The 19,973-nt window shown below is 37.9% G+C and overlaps 4 protein-coding genes across 7 annotated transcripts in view; 2 read left to right on the top strand and 2 right to left on the bottom strand.

Annotated features, from left to right (window-relative positions):
- LOC134799537 (serine/threonine-protein phosphatase 2A 56 kDa regulatory subunit epsilon isoform-like) overlaps positions 1-1,580 on the bottom strand; it is an 85,695-nt gene extending 84,115 nt beyond the window's left edge. For both annotated transcript variants that reach the window (XM_063771970.1, XM_063771969.1), the window contains exon 1: positions 655-1,580. In XM_063771970.1, coding sequence (XP_063628040.1) covers positions 655-793 — 139 coding nt within the window. In that variant the 5' untranslated portion in view covers positions 794-1,580. The remainder of the gene's footprint in view (positions 1-654) is intronic.
- Positions 1,581-2,258: 678 nt separating this feature from the next.
- Positions 2,259-7,167, top strand: LOC134799493 (rap guanine nucleotide exchange factor 2). Of its 2 annotated transcripts, none has more exons than XM_063771906.1 (2): positions 2,259-2,533; positions 2,986-7,167. In XM_063771906.1, exon 2 carries the CDS (start codon positions 3,019-3,021, stop codon positions 6,556-6,558), a length of 3,540 nt encoding a protein of 1,179 aa, XP_063627976.1. In that variant the 5' UTR covers positions 2,259-2,533; positions 2,986-3,018; the 3' UTR covers positions 6,559-7,167. The 2 variants fall into 2 exon arrangements, with proteins under 2 accessions (XP_063627976.1, XP_063627975.1); XM_063771905.1 differs by having other exon boundaries at positions 2,983-7,167.
- Positions 7,168-7,225: 58 nt separating this feature from the next.
- On the bottom strand, positions 7,226-9,806 carry LOC134799494 (diphthine methyl ester synthase). The gene is made up of 5 exons (XM_063771907.1): positions 9,613-9,806; positions 9,345-9,527; positions 8,327-8,498; positions 7,870-8,001; positions 7,226-7,451 (listed from the first exon to the last, which is right to left on the bottom strand). The coding sequence occupies exons 1-5, from the start codon at positions 9,745-9,747 to the stop codon at positions 7,270-7,272; spliced, it is 804 nt and encodes a 267-aa protein (XP_063627977.1). The 5' UTR covers positions 9,748-9,806; the 3' UTR covers positions 7,226-7,269.
- A 1,145-nt stretch (positions 9,807-10,951) lies between these two features.
- On the top strand, positions 10,952-19,777 carry LOC134799491 (protein salvador homolog 1). 2 transcript variants are annotated; one of them, XM_063771903.1, is made up of 10 exons: positions 10,957-11,147; positions 11,276-11,444; positions 11,898-11,976; positions 12,078-12,185; positions 13,406-13,544; positions 14,401-14,511; positions 15,218-15,389; positions 15,852-15,988; positions 17,529-17,661; positions 19,533-19,777. In XM_063771903.1, exons 1-10 carry the CDS (start codon positions 11,063-11,065, stop codon positions 19,600-19,602), a joined length of 1,203 nt encoding a protein of 400 aa, XP_063627973.1. In that variant the 5' UTR covers positions 10,957-11,062; the 3' UTR covers positions 19,603-19,777. The 2 variants fall into 2 exon arrangements, with proteins under 2 accessions (XP_063627974.1, XP_063627973.1); XM_063771904.1 differs by lacking the exon at positions 12,078-12,185 and having other exon boundaries at positions 10,952-11,147.
- The last annotated feature ends 196 nt before the right edge of the window (positions 19,778-19,973 follow it).

Raw genomic sequence — 19,973 nt, 5'->3', positions numbered from 1 at the left:
TACAAGGTTTTAGCTAGACAAAGTCCAATATTTAGTTTACTTTTGTATCTACAGCAAATCTGAATTAAGTTATGTAGAAATATCACTATATACCTAGTCTAGCATTTATTAAGGAAATGTTTGGCTAATGAAATATTGGTATAGCACAAGTAGTCATAAAGATGTATACACTTTTTCACTTTGCCACTGGAATAAAGAGACAAATGTGTATATCTGCAACTGTACTAGAGCTATCATTCTTTGTTTATACTTTTATTATATAGGTTAGTACACCACAGATAAATCTAAATCTTATGATAAAGCTATTTATAGGTATGTGTCTAAACATACACCTTCTACACCCACATAATTTATTTTAATAATTTGTGTACAACAGGAAATAAAGATACCAACATAATAAACTCATTATTTATAGCTTCAAGCATCTTCAAACCGAGTGTGGTAAAATCTGGGTTAATAAATACCTACGAATTCCAAAAAATGAGGTTAGAATCTTAAGATGAAGTAAGAGAAATCCAACAAGTTTTATGCCTATAAAGATTAACTGTATAGCTTTATACCTAATAAGAATGGGGTTTGTTTGTATTTACGAAAGCGATGGAAAAAAACGGAAGCGAAATAGGTGGAAATAAACAAATGGAACAAGTGGCACACCTTTGAGCAGCGGCAGCGCCTGCAGCTCCACGTCCTGCGTGTTGCGGTACCGTGACGAGCCTTGCGACTTCTTCGTTTTCTTCTTCAGAGACCGCTTCGCGAAAGGATCGATCCTGTCCACAAACGTTCCCGAAGACATTTTGATAGTTTATAAGTGTCCCGAATGACAATAGTAGACGGCGATCAATGCGTAACTTGTTTTGATTCGGGCAGATTCATGATCCGACCCAGTTCACGAGACGAACGCGCACTTCCCGTAAGGTCGCAGCACAATATTAGAGCCTAAACAAACATTCCTTCGTCACACATGACGGTAATGGAATGGTCACACTCAGGCCATTCTTTATACACTTCAAGATTCCACAATAGTTACGTAATTTTAAAACAACTATAACACTAAAATGACACAATAACAAAAACGAACAGTTCGATTCACAAATTTATCTTTATTTTCTGAGGCGTGTCACGAATAGCAGCAGGGAGAAGTCACATATACATACAAGCCTCGTGTAATATCAGCCGGTCAGTCAATGACAATATATTTCCTCATCAATCCTTCGAGATAATCGAATATTTAGTTATAATAACACGTAAAACGGCGAAACAAAATGGTTTTTGTCTTTCTTAGATGTAGTCGACGATTAAGTCGGTGATGACACGGAGCAAAATTTAACACCAAAAATCTATCACCGTACTCTCGCCATCGCTCACCATCCGCTTTGACTGTAAAACTGGACGCATTATAATGCTTCAAATAAGATTATTTTAGGATATTGCACTTCTACACGTCTGGATGAATGTTTTTGCGACTTTTTCCACTGCGGAAAACGACCAATTTACAAAAGTTAATATAACTAAAAGATTATCATCACTAGCTTTTAGCTGCGAAAACGCTACACTCGTAGAAAAGTACCTTATTCTGAAAATAGATGGAGATAGAATACGTTGGTCAGGCCAAATTAACTACCTTTTATTTCAATATTACTCATTGCAAGTATACATTTCGTGAGTTTGTACCAGAAAATAAAGATATATTTTAATAATGTATTTTAGTTTTATATATAAGAATTAAAACACGCTATAATGGAATAAAACTACTTGATATGAAATTAGTGAAATTACCCTTTCCGTTTTTAAGGTAGCGTTCCAGATAACACAACTTTAAGTGGCGTTTACAAAGCAATCAAAGCGTCTAAACCAAAATGTCTCTATTGCATTCTTACATCAGTCTGCATCTTGTGGCTGAAAGGGACATAAATATGCTTATCATATTGTAGACTCATGAAAATATTACATATAAAGTTCAAAAAATATTTCATACTTAAATTTAAATATAATAGGGCTTGTTTTTTATTTATAACTATTGTTTTAGACTGTCATGTTCTCTAAATTATAATAATTTAATTATTTTTACAAAAATGTATGACTCATAATGATTTAAAAAAATGTTAACAAAATATTATTGATAAATTGTTGGCCATAATAATATAATAATTATCCAAAAATTATAAATTAAACCTACAATACACATTTTCATTTAATTTTATGGCAGTAGGCTAAATTACGTAATCGTACACCATAGACTAAATTGGTTGTCGTCAAATTCGTCATTGATGTTATTCCGCTTTGTGGACATTGGAATTGACTACGAAAGTAGCTTTCTATTTTAAAGAATTTGCCAGATTATCTTCATTTGAACGCAAAATTACTTCGAACATATAATTGATTGTGGTTCAGTGAAATAAACAGTTTTTGTGTAAAGTGCTGTGAGAGTGTTAAAATAATCTCCTTGGGTGGTGGTGAAAATTAATCAGTTAGAAAGCAACATGGAAGCACTGACAGTTCCGCCATGAATGCAAAATAAATAGAAATTGTGAAGGTATCGAATACGTTGATTACTTTACTGTTTATATGAACATGTATCTATTGTTTAAGTTTGAATATATAAACAATCAACAACGATTACATCAGTTTTACTGTGTGCTATCGGGACGCATTGCATAGATGAATGAATAGGACAGTGGTTGCGTTAAAATCCAGTAGTGATAGTCGAAGTCATGAATATTGGACATTTTTTGTGGCTGTAATCTTTTTCAATTGAGATACAATCATACATTATGCAGCGTTGAATGGAAACGAAACATTTTTGCTCTTCAATTGAATACGCGCTATTTATATTATGATGACGATGAAAACTGGGCAAGTGAATTACTACCAATTTACCAATTTCGTTATCACTTCCATGCGAAAAGTACATGAACTACAGTGCTTGATATACACATAGGACGTTTATAACACAGATGTTTGTATTTATTTATTTTGTTTCAGAAGCTGGACTTCAGTAAGGACAGGCTAAACTTCACAATGTTGAGAGGTGGGCGTGGAGGCCGTCACAGTCCAGAGCTGTATCCCCACACACTAAAGTGTTCCAACGCGAGTGACACTAGCTCGGCATACAGTGGCAGTGACACAATGACCTCGGTGCACAGCTCGCTCGACATGGACATGGAGGTAGACCTATCTGGGCTCCTCGAGTCCATTGTGGATTCCGATGAAGAAGAGGATCTGGAAGAGTCTATGGATAGTCTCACAGTCCGTGATGCTGTTCGGGAATGCCTTGAAAAAGATCCCAGTGAAAGATCTGAAGAGGATGTTGAGATTCTCTTGGAATTCACGCAACACTTAAAAGCATTCACAAACATGACATTGACTGTACGCAGAGCACTATGTGCTGTAATGGTTTTTGCTGTTGTAGAGAAAGCTGAAACTATTGTAATGAATGATGGAGAAGAGCATGACTCATGGTCAGTTCTCATTAATGGTCATGTTGAAATACAACATCAAAATGGTGATATTGAGCATCTCAATGTTGGAGACAGTTTTGGGATGGCTGAAGCAACCATGGAAAAATTGTATCACAGAGGAGTAATGACCACAAAATGTGATGACTGCCAATTTGTCTGCATTACACAAACGGATTATTATCGAATTTTACATCAAGGAGAAGAAAATATAAGAAGGCATGAGGTTGACGGTGTGGTGGTGTTGGTGACAGAATACAGAGGGGCTGCAGGAGAATCAGGGCATCAGCGAGGACATGTCGTCATAAGAGGGACACCTGAACATCTTATGCTACAGTTGATTGAGGATAATTCCAGTGATTCAACTTATGTTGAAGATTTCCTGTTGACTCATAGAACATTTATTGAAGGTCCTCTAGTAGTAGCCAAACAACTTCTTGCCTGGTTCTCAGAACCTTCAGTTCGTGACAAAGTTACAAGGGTTGTCCTTCTTTGGGTAAATAATCATTTTACAGACTTTGAGACAGATCCAACAATGATGGATTTCTTAGAGCAATTTGAAACTGTTTTGGAGCGAGAAAAGATGGAAAGCCAATTAAGATTACTTAATATTGCATGTTCTGCTAAGGCTAGAACTAGGATCGTAACACTATCGCGACCCTCGAGAGATGATCCTTTGAACTTCAGTATTCTTGGTGGATATGAACGAGGCTATGGTATTTTTATCCTTAAGGTGGAGAAACATTCAAAAGCTGAAGAAGTTGGGCTTAAAAGAGGTGATGAGGTTGTTGAAGTAAATGGCCAATCATTTCGGCATGTTAGCAATGCAAAAGCTATGGAGATAATAACAGGTTCAACACATCTAAGCATTACAGTAAAAAGTAATTTATTAGTATTTAAACAAATGCTTGTCATGCCCGATAATCCACCAAGACACAGAGGTGCCGCTACCAATATGGTACGTTGTTGGCAAACAGATCCACGGGCGCGATTATCAACAGCAGAACTCCTGAGTGACGATCCCATCACATTAACACCTGTTTTTCCATCTCCAACCAAAAAGCCTCAACAATTAAGCATAAAAAAGGAACCACAAAAGGGATTTATGACTCTTGGTCCCAAAAGAAGATTGCAAAAGGCTTTAATGAAAATCATTCTACCTAAAAACACAATTACTGATGGTTTGCACTCTGATGATAGTGTTCTTTCTAACTCTGAATCGCTAAACAAAGCAAATAGTACTTCATTTTATAATTCTCACAGTAACCCAGATTTAATATCAATTTGTTATGATGAATATCAATTATCAGATCACCCTGAGCATGTTCTCAAAGTGTACAGAGCTGATCAGACATGCAAATATCTGTTAGTACACAAAGAGACCACGGCAAGAGAAGTTGTGATGCTGACTTTGCAGGAGTTTGGAATTACTGACCCTAGTTCCAATTTTTCTCTATGTGAGGTGTCAGTTGCACAAGGTGGTATAATCAAACAGCATAGATTACCTGATCAGCTCCAAAACCTGGCAGAACGTATTGGGCTCAGTTCTAGATACTATCTGAAAACAAATGGCATACATGAAACTTTAGTACCTGATGAGATGGCACCTGAACTCCTAAGGGAGAGTGTTGTCCACTTTCTGCAACTAAATGCTGTGGAAGTTGCAGTCCAATTAACGCTACAAGACTTCTGCATCTTCAGGCAGATAGAGAGTACGGAATATGTTGATGACTTATTTGAATTAAAGAGTAGGTATGGAATACCTATGTTGGCACAGTTTGCTGAACTGGTTAACAAAGAAATGTTTTGGGTAGTTACTGAGGTAGTCACAGAACAAAATCATGTACGGCGATCGAAAATCGTAAAGCAATTCATAAAGGTTGCAAGACATTGTAAAGAATGCAAAAATTTTAACTCAATGTTTGCAATAATATCAGGATTAGGCCACGGCGCCGTTTCTCGATTAAGGATGACTTGGGAAAAATTGCCAACAAAATATTTGAAACTTTTCAATGATCTACAAACACTTATGGACCCTTCAAGGAACATGTCTAAGTACAGACAGTTAGTTACCACCGAGCAAGGCAGGTCTCCCGTTATTCCATTTTATCCTGTGGTTAAAAAAGATCTTACTTTTATCCACCTGGGGAATGACACCAAAGTGGAGGGAATGGTTAATTTCGAAAAGTTAAGAATGATATCTAAAGAGGTCAGAACCTTGACAAACATGTGTAGTTCCCCATACGACTTATTGACTTTGCTAGAGCTGGGCAAACAGCCTCCATCAAATGCCATGGTGTCATTGAATCAGCTCACAACCGGCGTTCAACAAGGCCAAGTGACCGTCAAGAGAAGGAAAAAGTCGTCTAACGTACCCAACCCTAAGAAAATGTTTGAGGAAGCACAAATGGTTCGTCGCGTGAAAGCGTATCTTAACCGCATGCATGTGGAAACGGACGAGGAACGACTTCACGCGTTGTCTCTAGAATGCGAGGGAGCCGGGCCGGCTCCCGCTCTGCCGCGTCGCAGACACCCCTCACCCTCTCTGTCCACGACGAGCAGCGCATCATCGGCGAGCGAGGGTAAAAAGAGTTTCGCCGGCAACAAATTCGGCGCAGCCTCCCCCCAGGCCGTGAGGAAGCTGCTAGCTCTCTCGGAGCCGGCCAAGACCCGGCCGCACCAGCCGCGCCCCCCGCCCGGCCCTTCGCCCTGCTCGCACCGGCGCGACGGCCCCGGGCCCGGCATGTGCTGCCCGCGCACGGCGCACGAGCGCTCGCACTCGGACACACCCACGCCGCTGCCGGTGGACCTGTCGGCGGAGAGCAGCAGCGTCACGTCGCTGGTGAACCTGCCGCTGCGCAAGACGGGCTCGGCGACGTCGAGCGACAGCGGGCACGGCTCGTGCTCGGCGACGGGCTGCGCGCCGCTGCGGCCGGTGCCGCCGCCGCGCATGCCGCAGGCGCCGTTCACGCTGGCTGCGCACGTGGCGCGCCTGGAGCGCCTGAGCCGCGCGCACTCGCACGAGGGCGTGACAAGACCGTTCGACTACTACCACGACGCGCCCGACGACGATGACGACGATCAGCAGGTTTCCGCGGTTTGAAATTTGAATACTCTAAATTGATGTCTATTTATATAGTTCACTATTTTGTAATCTCACTCGACGAATAGTAAGCACGACTTATATAAATTTGTCTTATATTATTAAAATATTGTATGTACCCCGACGACTAAGTCTAAAGACTGTATAATTATAATTTAATGAAACTCCTAGTGTTATATAGTATAAATTCCATATTATAAATATAAGCCATGCCTCTTTACCTATTAATTATAAATGTGACCCACCATTTTCCAGTTTTATTGTCTAGAGATATTTGATGTATACCGATTGATAGGTGAATCATTGTGTATCCACCAGTGTTTGGTATCTCTACATTCCGTTATTTGTATATTCTTAAAATTATTATTCTCACTATTTATAATTGTGAAACTTAGACCAAATAATAATTAATGTACCTTTTAACTTGTATGATCCAGAATTATTTTAATGATTTTTTTAAATCATTTTGTTGTAAGTTGTGGTAGCTTCGAGGACCAATAATGAGTTTGAATAATGTTATTTCTTGTATTAGCAGCTCGAATTCTGTTTATATCTTGAATTTAATCATACAATTGTAAATAACAAAAAATATATTAATTACCTACTTCACTGCAATGTTTCTTATATAAATTATAGACATTCGTACATATCACTTAAATCACAAGTCTTGCCATTACCAATGGTTTTATTTCATTATATTACAATGTAGAGTCATCTGAATTGCGCGAGATAATCGACCTCGACCGGGTGCAGGTTAGGGGCCGGGATCACGAGGCTGTGCAGGGGTGGCCCGAGGTCAAACTCTTGCATCTCTTCCAAAGTTTTCACCGCTATCTTTTGGTCTGGATTGCCTACTCTCGACAACCCCACCGCTGTGCTCTGTTTGCTTAGTTCTGAAAAAAGTTATTTATAGATTTGCCATTATTATTTTACTAGCAATACACCATGGGTACCTATTCTGTATCACCTCAATAGATTTAAGCCAAGGGTAGGTATCCCAACTAAATTGATAGAGGTGTTTTAATAAAAGGTAATGCCAGCTTTAGTATGCAATATCAATATTTACTGATATGAACTTGAGTAAGCCAACTAATATTTATAATAATATTATTACATAATAAGATACGAGTGGGGTAGTAATAGTAACATATGCTTCATAATGAGGAAAAAGTTTATTAAAATTATGATGAAAAAAATATTACGAAACAGCACAATAGAGTGACGTCATAGTAAACAGTACCTATGTATTTAAGTGATCATTGTTCAACTGGATGACAATGTACATAAATATACGCATTCTAGATAACTAACCTGTGTCGGATTTGTTTTCTATTATTTGAACCAACTGTGAAGCTGCTTCTTTGACACTCATAAACTTGGGATCCATATACTGACGTATTTTTTTAGTTAACGACTCCTCGGTCGGTTCCTTCACTTTTATATCTGAAATAAGGTCAGAAGATGAACATCGCTGTTAACTTTCGAAGTTTACAATTTAGGCATTGAGTTAAAAATTTAGCACCAAACAATGAAATTGTCGCAATCGCAACATTTATCACGCAACCAAAACGTCGTAATCGCCGTAATATTCATGGCGCTTACGCGTTTAGGTCGCGAGATTCACACTTCGCTTCCATTGTTGTCGGCCGACAACAACTCATGGCGTAAACGCAAAATACGGGTACTCTGTGCCGGTTCTATACCTAGTAATAATAGTTCAATGAATTTAAGCCTTATTAACATTGTAATAAGACTAAGTTTTCCCAACCTAAAAGGCAAAGTGTATGTAAGTTTCTAGAGAAGTTTGCTTCTATTTTCTCAAAGAAGCTGTCTGGCTTCCAATTCTCTGTCCAGTATGGAATAGAAACTGTTTCACCGAAGTTGTATAGTTGCAGTCCGCAACAACTGACGGCATTCATAATAGAAGCATTGTGAACAATCTGGAAAAAAATAATGAAAATAAGGTTTTTTGCCAAGAATTTCATGTTTGGTACCAGGTACAAGCTTTTATCTCTGACTGTACTTTTCATTCCACAGGCCACTAAAACTCATCGAGACAATTCTAGAGTTCCCATGGCCACCTGTCACCATTATCAGATCAGCTCAATGTCATCATAATACTGCATTGTCATCCAATTTACATATGCAAAATTTCAGCTCAATTGGGGAGTGAGTCAAATTTAGCTTCCAAGATTTGACCTATACTAACAGGGCAAGTTAAATAAAAGCTGGGGAATAAAAAATATATGACTGCAAATAGTTATTTACTGTTATTTATAGCATTGGTGGTGTAGCTGTAAGGGGATATATATATATCTCCTCGTGACGCCCACCATACAAAATTATAGCCAAGGAAGTTAGAATCTTGTTGAATTTTCGATTGGGTTGAATTTCATTTGTTCGAAAGTTTTACGAAACATTAACCTTTTCGACGCCATGTCAAACACAAAAGCTGTTACGCTGACGCCACGTCACCGAAGTGTCAAAACTGAAATTTAACTTTATGCATGCACATACTTAGGTCTATGTTGCTCTGCGGTCTGTGACCGATTAATCAGTCTTTGGCGTTGAACCTACGGTGCGCATATATCGGTCATTGGCGTCCAAAATGTTAAATGCTACCTACTTTGTTTTTAATTAAGGTTGACATTCCATCGAAACTGAGTGTACATCCTAATGTACATTGGGCGGCACAAGGCTAAATTAATTAAATTAGAAAAAGAGATTAAGACATTCACTGCATGCAACAAACTGATAGTATTATAAGCACTAAACCTTTGGATTACCTGTGTTTCTACTCCAAGCTCTTTGGCACGCAGCAGCATATCCGTATGTGTAGTTGCTCCCAACGGGTCTCCAACAACTAGCAGCGCTATATGTTTGTCCTTTGCTTCTTTTAGTATTTCGTCAATACTACTTTCACAGAGCTCGCGATCAGCCAGTACCAATGGACGTCCATAGAATTTTTCCTAAAAATAATTTTATTTTTACAACTATGAAAACTTACATACATACATTATATACATATAAAACGATTTATTATTCTGCTATTACCAGTTCCTCGTGTCCTACTGTCAATATAGAAGTGTAGGATTCCAATAGCACTTTATCACATTTCTTCACTATCTCCAAACCTCTCACGGTTATATCTTTAACGTCGCCGAGACCCAAGCCAATTAAGTAGAACATTTCGATGAATTAACTGTATAAATGAAACTAATTAAACTTCTCCAGCCATGTTAAAACTTCTGTAAAAAAAGATTGTTAAGTTACGAAAAGCCTTGCTAAAAAATTCATTCAGTACTAGGTCTCTAGTCATCAAGTAATATTTTACTAAAACATTTTAATTCACTCACAATATTCTCGTAATTAATTAAGTTATTAAATCCAAGTGTCCGAAGATTTAAATAAAAGGTTAGTATTAACTTGGCCGCGACTGCGACAACTTTTATGACATTTGACCATAGAAGGTAGGATTGTATAGAAGTGGTATACGCGTGCCACCGTGAGGGACAAAACATACGCAAATGCGACACTGTGATTGGTCGAATTCATTTGTTGCCCACCATTATCCATACTAAAAAAAAGGTGGGGAACAAATAAAATGTGAGACTGTGACAAGGACAAAGAATAATAGCTCTTTCGCTGCTACTCCTACTGAAAGATACATAAGACTATCCCGTTCTGTCAGTTACCCCGACCACTCATGCCAGATCCAGGTATATCCTAGATTCATGCATTTGACGTTTCCAAAATTTTAACGTTTCACACGTGTTGAATTCTTTCTACTTATGACAAGGCAGTATGGCTTAGAGCTTTAGCCTGTCCAGATGGACGAAAAAAAAAAAAGTGTAGAATTCTTATATAATAGTTGGTCAAACCAAATTTGTCAGTAAATAAGAACAAAAAAACTATACTCAACCTTTTATTTTGGGTGCTAGTACTAGTGTAAGACAAATATAGTATGATATTATTCTCTCTATCTATGTTTAAAATGAGACAGTCCTTTGACAAACTTTATCTTATAAATATATAAGCTGGTCAAGCAGATCTTGTCAGTAGAAAAAGGCGGCAAATTTGAAAAGTGTAGGCGCGAAGGGATATCGTCCCATAAAAAAATTGAATTTCGCGCCTTTTTTTACTGACAAGATTTGCTTGACCATCTATACTTTATAATCGATATAGCACGATTCTTTGTAATCGATATAGTTTTGTGTCTTTATGAATGTCGCAACATACCAATTAGGATATCCGTTCTGTCTAATTTGTCAATTCACGCTGATGTTGGTACACTGGCATTTCATTTTATTTCTTCTTTGTCCGAATTGGTCTGAATACTTCCTTAGAAGATATGTTTGTCTGTATTTTTATGTCAATTATGATTTTCTGTTCTGTTTATATTCTACACTTATACACCTATCAATTTCATGAAAGTCTGTGATATTTCTGTGAGTTCATAATTATTTATAAAATAAGTGTATTTTCTAAGTGATACATATCCAGTATGATATCCAGAAAAGGCCAAAAAGCAACAAATGAAGGCGTTGTTGGGAAATACATCAAGAAAGATACACCGCCCGATTTACCAAGTAAGTGTTAGATCATCTTTTGTTTCTAGTAAATTAATATATTTGTTATGTACATATTAACAACAATTTTAACAATTACATGTTTTGACTGATACTGAGTGTAACTAATTGCGAATGGATTGTTTTAGTAATAAATGTGTGGACTACGGGTCATAATAGGCGCCCGCGCAGCCAGCCGTTTGGGGCGAGCGATGGAGTATCCAGCAGCCACGAAAACAAATTTGGCAAGTCACAGACCATGAGCGGTCACGCAGGCAAATATACGCCCAGCGAGTCAGTGCCAAATTTAGCACACAGGTAGGAAATAGGCAATTAACACCAAACCTTGTTAATTAACAACAATTCATTTGTCTACCTTATTTTACTTATTTAATAAAGTAGGACTTTCTCTATTCCTACGGTCAATGAGAGGGACTGCCCAGCATTGAGTCATTTACATGATATTGATCATTATTACAAATTCATGATAAAAACTTTTATTAACTTTGGGTTAATATGTATCACTTACTGTAATTTTTGATGATATAAAAAAACATCTAAACCAAACATTTATTCAGCAAAAAACTACCAGGATGCCTATACACATCAAGTTTACAAACATACAAACAATCTCATCATCAATAATTACATAATTCAATTACTAATCATATTGTAAAGCAGACTGTTTGTTATTTAAGAGTTGTGAGTAGTTTCTAATCTAAGTAAAATTACAAAATAAAAATGTGTATATAATTATGATAATCATTTCAGATTTGCTAGTTTGTCTACCAGCGACTCTGCCAGCTCTTCAAGTAATTACAATTCCCAGTGCTTCTTAGATTCTAATTTGGTAATTAAAATTTGCTTCTTCTGTTTATATTCACTATTTGTTTTGATGTGTTTGTTTTATTCATTTTGTGCAGTTCAGCTTAGATTTGTACTTGTTTGTAGGCTTCTCATTCCACGCTTAATGAAATAGATGACTCGTTCAGTAGACAGACCAGCCACAGATACTATAGGCACCAGCAAGAGGACCCCATATACCAAAACCAGCAGCAGGTAATTTAATAATTGGCATTACTCATATACATCTGTGTGTAAATCCTTTATTGGTGCATATGGTTTTAAAGTTGTGAAGATTCAATGGATTATCATAACATCATTTGCCTGAATAATTACTGAATAGCATCAGACATCTGACATGAAATAAAAAAGTTAAAAATTTATTTACGTACCAAAAAATATGGGACTAGATTTTCAGACATTACATTTCCTGACAAAACAGTGCAGCGTGGTACTGTATATTGTCAGATGTATTATACATTTTTCCTTATTTATTATATTTGTATGTATACAACAGTTTAATATAATTCCTTCTTTATAGAAAACGAAAAAAAAAATGTATAAATAACTGTTGTAAAATTTCCTCGCTTTCTAGAGCCCTTCTCATATACATGCTCAATAAGATGACATTATAAAAGTTTTAATAAAGTTAATACTTTGCTTAAAATAAGTTTCAGAATAACATAGAAAATTGACGAAAAACGAAAAATCAAGGTAAAATTGTAAAATATAAATATATTATAACCAAACTATAATTTTTTCAGAACTTTTATAACGTGATCTTATTAATCATGTATATGAGAAGGGCTCTAGAAAGTGAGGAAATTTTACAATAGTTATTTATACATTTTTTTTTCGTTTTCTATAAAGAAGGAATTTCGAGAAAATATTGTTCATTAACAATTGCCTAACTTGTTGAAAAAATAACTTTAAGATAAATTTCTACAAGTATTACATTTGTTGACATGTTTTAAATACACCATATTATTTTTAAATTAATATTTAATACCTTTAAAATTATATTTAATATTACGTAACCGCTTTTTCACGCCGCGCGCGTTTCCCGAAAATGCGGCGCGGAGGGCTGTGTTCAGCGTTGAATAAAAAGGAGAAATAGAAATAATGGAGATACAGTTCTGGAAGTATGGAATGTTTGATTGGAAATATCCTCCTCTTTTATAATATTAATTTTGGTTTCTTAAATATTAATACTTTTTGAGATATTTGGGAAATAAGAAACATCTACTTTTATCTCCTTTTTTTTGTTAATAACTTTTGTAATTTTTTGTGTGTACGAATCTAATGAGGTATCACACGTATTTTTAGGAGTATTATCTCTATTTTTCACCGTTTTCCGTTTCTCGAACAGACTAGTGGGGCTAGGTCAATTTGTGTAAGATTGTTCCATAATATTTATTTATTTTTGTATTGGGCAGGTTCAGCAACAGAAGCAGCAACAGTACGGGTCGCGCGAGTCCAGCATACCGCGGCTGTCGTCTAACCTCAGCCTCACCCCGCGCCTTCACCCCCCGCACCCGCCCTCGCCCCACTCCATCCTTCACACTTGTACCGACTGTAAGTATAAAGACATAGGCCGGGATATATCTATATCCTATTTGAAGTTTTTTTGAGGTTGGTTAAAAAACCGAACAAGTGCGAGTCGAACTCGCCCACCGAGGGTTCCGTACTTTTTAGTATTTGTTATAACGGCAACAGAAATACATCATCTGTGAAAATTTCAACTGTCTATCATATGTCTATGTTCATGAGATACAGCCTGGTGACAGACAGACAGACACACAGCGGAGTCTTAGTAATAGGGTACCGTTTTTACCCTTTAAGTACGGAACCCTAAAAGGAAGACCAACTTCTGATTCTAAAATTTTACCTTAATTTTACAAAGGTAGTCAAAATATAAGAAAAGATATTCAGAGTATCACTTTATAGAGAGCAAATATGACGATAGTCAAATAAATCAAAGAGGCAACTTCTTATGAGATGTTTGTCAGTAAACTCAAAAACTATTTAATTGACAAAGCCTTTTATAGTATTAATGAATTTTATGGACATTGATTATATAATTATTTTAAGAATTTATTTTGTGGGTATTAATATTGTGTAATATTTTTTCTTTAAATTAATTGACGTGTGTGTTGTTTTAGGTTTAATTAGTTTTAGATGTGTGTGTGTGTTTTTATTCTTTGTATTTTATTGACATGTACGTTTACACCGTATTAAACGAATTGAATTTGAATTTGAATAGTTAAAAAAAAATTAATGCTCTAGTCTAGGTGCAATATATCACTCTAGTCTCATAAGTATTTAACAACCAGCAGCAGAGATAAAACTGCCTCTCAAATGACGACAATATTTAAAAGGAAGTTAATGCATTGGAAACGAGCTGTCTAATGGTGACTCATTGTTATTACAGCGTACACAGTGGGAAGCCAATCGTCACCTATTTACTCCAATTACGTGAACACTTCGGTGCTTCCGTACAACAATAAAGCTCATGGAAGCAGCATTATTACTACTACACAAGGTAGGTACCTATTAATAAATTATAGTTTTTTGTTTTTCTTACCTTATATTCTACTTGTTTATGGTATGTATAAGTTGAAATTATCTGAAAAGATCAATTAAGTCACAGATCAGTTAAACATTCAAATTAAAGGTCAGTAAGAAGTCTACCTCTTTTTTCTAACTGAATTAGATAATTAGAGAGGGACAGGTAGTCTACATATTACTGAAGCATGCTTGTTCTTAGAAACAAACGACTGGACTCAAGAACCTCAGCCTCCCCCCGTATTCATAAAAGTTTACAAGCCAATAATAATCGTTTGTCCCTTTCCGACGTATTGGTATGATGGAAAGGGACAAACGATTATTATCGGCTTGTCAACTTTAGTAAACGTTTATGAATAAGGGGGTTATGCTATTAGATTAGAGTCAAAGAAATTTGAACCTTCTACACAGGTACTATTGTCCTTAACTAAATGGCAGTTCAAGTTTACCAGTTTGGCAGTGTAGCACTGGCATTTAAATCTGGAATGTAACTTACTGTATAGAAGGTTCAAATTCCTTTGACTAGAAAAACACGGCAGCCCTTTTGATGTAAATCCTACCTACCCACTGATTGGTTTTGGTAGCTCTAGTTACCAATTATCACCCTTATTACCTAGGCAAATATAGTCCACTGAGATATATTAAGTAAGTGGGAGGATAAATGTACCTATATTTGTAAATAGGCACCGATGAGGAGCTGCCCCTTCCGCCGGGATGGTCGGCGGACCGCACGCTGCGCGGACGTCGCTACTACATGGACCACAATACTCAAACTACCCACTGGACGCACCCGCTTGAAAGTGTGCCCCAGCCGTGGCAGAAGGTGTCCACTCACCACGGCGTTTATTACTTCAAGTAAGTTAGGACCACAACACTCAGACCACGCACTAGAGCAAATCCCCAAAGCGTGTCCTGACCACTCTGCCTGTAAAAACCAGACAAATGCGAGTCGGACTCGCCCACCGAGGGTTCCGTACTTTTTAGTATTTGTTGTTATAGCGGCATCATCTGTGAAAATTTCGACTGTCTCTAGCTATCACGGTTCATGAGATACAGCCTGGTGACAGACAGACGGACAGTAGTCTTAGTAATAGGGTCCCGTTTTTACCCTTTAGGTACGGAATCCTAAATATAATTAGGGTGCTTTGGGCTAATTTCAAAGGTCCACTATTAAAGCTGAGGAAAATTATAATTTAATCTATTGGCTTATCACTACTTGCGGGTTGTAAGCATACTTTCTTTAAAGAAAGGTACTTTCTAAAATATCCCAATGAGCCTTTCACACATGAATAAAATATTCCTCTTTTTCTGTTACAGTGAAATTACTCACCAGAGAACTTATGCACACCCCTGTTTAGTTGGGGGATGTTATTTAGTAAGCCCGTATGTGCCGACATTGGTGCCGCCTTATTTACTAGAAGAGATTCCGCATTGGCTTATCGTCTATTCAAAAGGTATGGTTTTCATATTTATTTAAATAAAGATTAGATTAACTATATGATATTCATATGGTATTTTATCAACTGAGACCTGCAGACAAAAGCTCTTATTGTATTTGAACCTGGAGATCAGTAGTCACCACCAACCACCATACTTACAAACATGCGACTGGACTAAATTGGTCTTCGAAATATTGATTTGCCAGTAGTTTGGCAATGGAGGATATCCTTTGTATCCCAACCCTCCTTGAATTGAGTATATCAGATCCTTAGATAATAATTTAATAATATTTTGAATGGCCCCCTTTTTATTCTATGTGACAAATTAAAAACACTCATAGTTCCTAGGACCTAGGTCGCGTTCCAGTACACCCGTCTATTAGCATTATTAAATGTCACAAAAGGTTGCATTATTTTTCTTGAAAATAGCCGGGTACTGACTGAGCGAGCAGCCTCGCGAGGCAGCCTCGGACGAATGCCGCGCAACGTTCGCCGCGCGAGGCAGCCTCGGTCAGTAGGTTTTGTTGCACGAGGCTGCCGCGCGCGGAAAAGCCGAGCCACGGTGACGCCTGAGCCAAACATCGAGCGCTCAGTTTAACGTGAAGTCGCACAGAGACCGCGCGTGTAATGAGGCCGTTCATTCGAAAACTGTCGCTTGGTAGCGATATTTATTTATATATGAGGAATGAGTTTTTCGGAACTTATGTACGAAATATCATTTGATATTTGCCAGTCGCTTTTTGGTGAAGGAAAACATCGTGAGGAAACCGGACTAATCCCAATAAGACCTAGTTTCCCCTCTGGGTTGGAAGGTGAGATGGCAGTCGCTTTCGTAAAAACTAGTGCCTACGTCAAATCATGGGATTAGTTGTCAAGCGGACCCCAGGCTCCCATGAGCCATGGCATAATGCCGGGACAACGCGAGGAAGATGATAATATGAGGTATTTACTTATTTAGGCAGTGGTCTGCCTAAATACCTGATCCCGTGATTCGGCTTTTTTTTTCTCTCGACTTTTTCTTCCTGTAAGATCCTAGCAAGGACTCCCATCTTTTTCTTTAAATCACTTATTGGAATGTTTATTTCTTGGCTTATATTTCTCCACGCATCTTTTCTTAGTCCTCTATTAGTGTAATCGGGACATACCGCACCCCATAATCGTCTATATTCACCATATAGTTGTATCAATTTAAGGCACTGTTCTTTATCCATGGCGCTAACATGCGCCGAACAAGCGAGGCAAAACACAACCGTCTTGAGTGAGCGCGGCAAACTTACTGAGGCGCCTTTGAGCATGGAGAAAAAACCGACAACGCTCGGCTCGGGCCGAGGCGCGCTCGGCCGAGGCCAGACATGCGTTTGCCTCGGGCGAGGCACGTCCTGACTGACCGAGGATTTGCCTCACGAGGCTGCCTCGCGAGGCTGCTCGCTCAGTCAGTACCCGGCTAATTATAATGCATTAGAGTGCATCCCACTAAGTTGGAAACTGCATGTTCTCTTTGCTAGTCGTAGTAGAACAAATATTTGTTCTCATATTAACAAAAATATTGTTACAGCTGACCCGGAAATGGACCACAAGTTACGTTGGAACATGTTCCGGTTGAGTGAGTTGGACTGCTACTCAGATATGCTCACGCGCTTGTATAAGCAGGAACTGCAGCTCATTGTTATGAAATATGAACAATACAGGCAAGTATCTAACCATTCTTAAAATAATATCAAACAAAAATTGCTCCTTTGCAGTTTCAGAAGTATTAGATTAACCTCTTGCGTCCCAGAGATACAATTTCCGGCCAAAACAGACGTTAAGGTTTCAAATTAGGAATTGAGTTTTGTTGACTGTCATGGCTGACCTATATTGTGTGGGACTCGAGACTCAAGGGGTTAAAAGGGTAGGGAGTAGTGGGTCCTTTGTTGGATCAGATCATTAATAGTACATTACGATACAACTAGCACTAGGGCCAGTGCCGGATTAACCAATAAGCAAAACAAGCACGTGCTTAGGGCACCACGTTCAGGGGGGGGCACCAAAATGCCAGGTTGAAAAAGGTGAACAAATTTTAAAATTAGGGACAGACACCATCGTTTTTACCACACTATTTTTTTTAGCTGTCCAAAAGCTAATTTGCAAAACTAATGGCGCGTAATTCTTTGGGAAACAATCGGTAATTCACAACGCTTACTAACAACCCGTCTCGATTTGACCTTACGCGGAGGCCCTTAAAGTCATGGAAAAAAATCTTGCTTTCGGGCTTGCGGCCAGCCGAGTTTTTAGACATAGGTTACCGATTTTATAGCGAATTTTGCTCTCTTGCACGCCAGATTTGTCGGCCAAGCCGAGTTGCTCCTTAGCCGCGATCCTGAGACCTAACTGTTAAAGTGTTATAAGGGGCCCCGTGAAAGCCGTAAACTAAAAGCATCCTATCATGTAGCGCTTTCGAGTGAAGCCAAAGAGCGAGCAATAGGAGAGTCGTGATTACATGCATAGATTCGATTTCAAGCCACTCTTTTGCAGTTCGGCGTTAGGTCTTATGCGAGGTCTTCTGCCTTATGGCAAAGTTGATAAACTGCCTTAGGTAATTACACTTGGGCGTGGATCCAAATCTAAGCTTTCCTCTTTCGCAGCTGGGCCTTCAGCCTTGCTCACACTTCACATTCACTTGGTCAATTCCAAGCTCTGCTTTCTTGCATCTTTTCTGTATGAAAACAACCTCGCTGAAACCCTTAAATATCGAGCCCTATGCGAAGCTAGGCCGATAGAAAACTGTCCCATCCCTTCTCTGTATGAAATCCTGGATTCGCGCCTGGTTGGAAATAAACGTAAAAATGTACAACTGTCTATCAAATTACGTTTTAAATATCGAAAAATTTTCGCGCTCGCTTCGCTCGCGTTTACAATAACATTATAAGATATGATAAAGGTGACATTCGGGTGGCGACTGCAGTAGCATTACTCTGTTGTAAGGTTACTGCTGCAGCACTGTACATTTTCGTGATAAAATGATGTGACTGATTTCCATACTAAAAGTAAAAATGTTCAACTGTCTATCAAATTGCGTTTTTATATCGAAAAATTTTCGCGCTCGCTTCGCTCGCGTTTTCAATAACATTCTAAGATATGATAAAGGTGACATTCGGGTGGCGACTGCAACAGCATTACTTTGTTGCAACGTTACTGCTGCAGCACTGTCAATTTTCGTGATAAAATGATGTGACTGATTTCCATTCTCAGCTGTAATGCGGCACTGAACGTCACTCAACTTACCAAAAAATTCAATGTAATCTCGATGACCCTACGGTGAGGGGGCACCATGGTCTAGCAATGCTTAGGGCATCAAAATATCTTAATCCGGCACTGACTAGGGCGATAAATTAGCACCATATGTACTGTAAAATATTTAGGCTATTCAATTTTAATTAGTTTTAAAATCTCAATTCAACTAAATTATATTAGATGTACTTGTGAAATAGCATTTGGATTTTTCAAAGTCATCTTTAGACATACTATTGTTGTGATGTGAAACACTTAACTAAATAATTGTTTTCATTGTATGTTGCAGGTCTGCCCTGTTGCAAGAAATTGAAAGGAGACGGCATGCTATAGCATGCCATGCACATTCAAATTGTTAATATGTAGACATATCAACATATTAATCTTTTGCCTTGATGATCTGTGATCCAAAATTATGTATCTTTTTTGACAATTTATCAGCTTTTAGCTGACGCTTCAAGTGTAAATAAAATTTGTTCTATTTTTAAATACACTATCTTGTGCCTTAAGAATAAAACTATTTATAATAAATAAGGAACTATTTTATTTATATCATCTTTGAATACCAACTAACATTTCTATTCTGCTAACAGTTCTGATTCAGTAGAATTTTCCGGTTTTTTCGTTCTCACCTCTTCTCCCTCCACTATGTCATATTCATCTACTTTTTTAAACCCTGCAACTCTATATACTTTAGCATTTTTTATTCCAAGTGTGTTAGCCCATGCTC

Source organism: Cydia splendana, chromosome 18 (genome assembly GCF_910591565.1).
Source record: "Cydia splendana chromosome 18, ilCydSple1.2, whole genome shotgun sequence".
NCBI lineage: Eukaryota > Metazoa > Arthropoda > Insecta > Lepidoptera > Tortricidae > Cydia > Cydia splendana.
Note: the sequence above shows the minus strand (reverse complement) of the source record. Positions and strands in the feature narration are given on the sequence as shown.

Bases quoted from the DNA above. Each gene is read 5' to 3' on its own strand.
- LOC134799491 (XM_063771903.1), top strand. From the start codon at position 11,063: ATGATATCCAGAAAAGGCCAAAAAGCAACAAATGAAGGCGTTGTTGGG. The intron at 11,148-11,275 runs GTAAGTGTTAGA...GGATTGTTTTAG, and splicing joins TACACCGCCCGATTTACCAA to TAATAAATGTGTGGACTACG. The intron at 12,186-13,405 runs GTAATTTAATAA...TGTATTGGGCAG, and splicing joins TATACCAAAACCAGCAGCAG to GTTCAGCAACAGAAGCAGCA.
- LOC134799493 (XM_063771906.1), top strand. From the start codon at position 3,019: ATGTTGAGAGGTGGGCGTGGAGGCCGTCACAGTCCAGAGCTGTATCCC.
- LOC134799494 (XM_063771907.1), bottom strand. From the start codon at position 9,747: ATGTTCTACTTAATTGGCTTGGGTCTCGGCGACGTTAAAGATATAACC. The intron at 8,499-9,344 runs GTAATCCAAAGG...ATTTTTTTCCAG, and splicing joins AGCTTGGAGTAGAAACACAG to ATTGTTCACAATGCTTCTAT. The intron at 8,002-8,326 runs GTTGGGAAAACT...ACCTTATTTCAG, and splicing joins ACATACACTTTGCCTTTTAG to ATATAAAAGTGAAGGAACCG.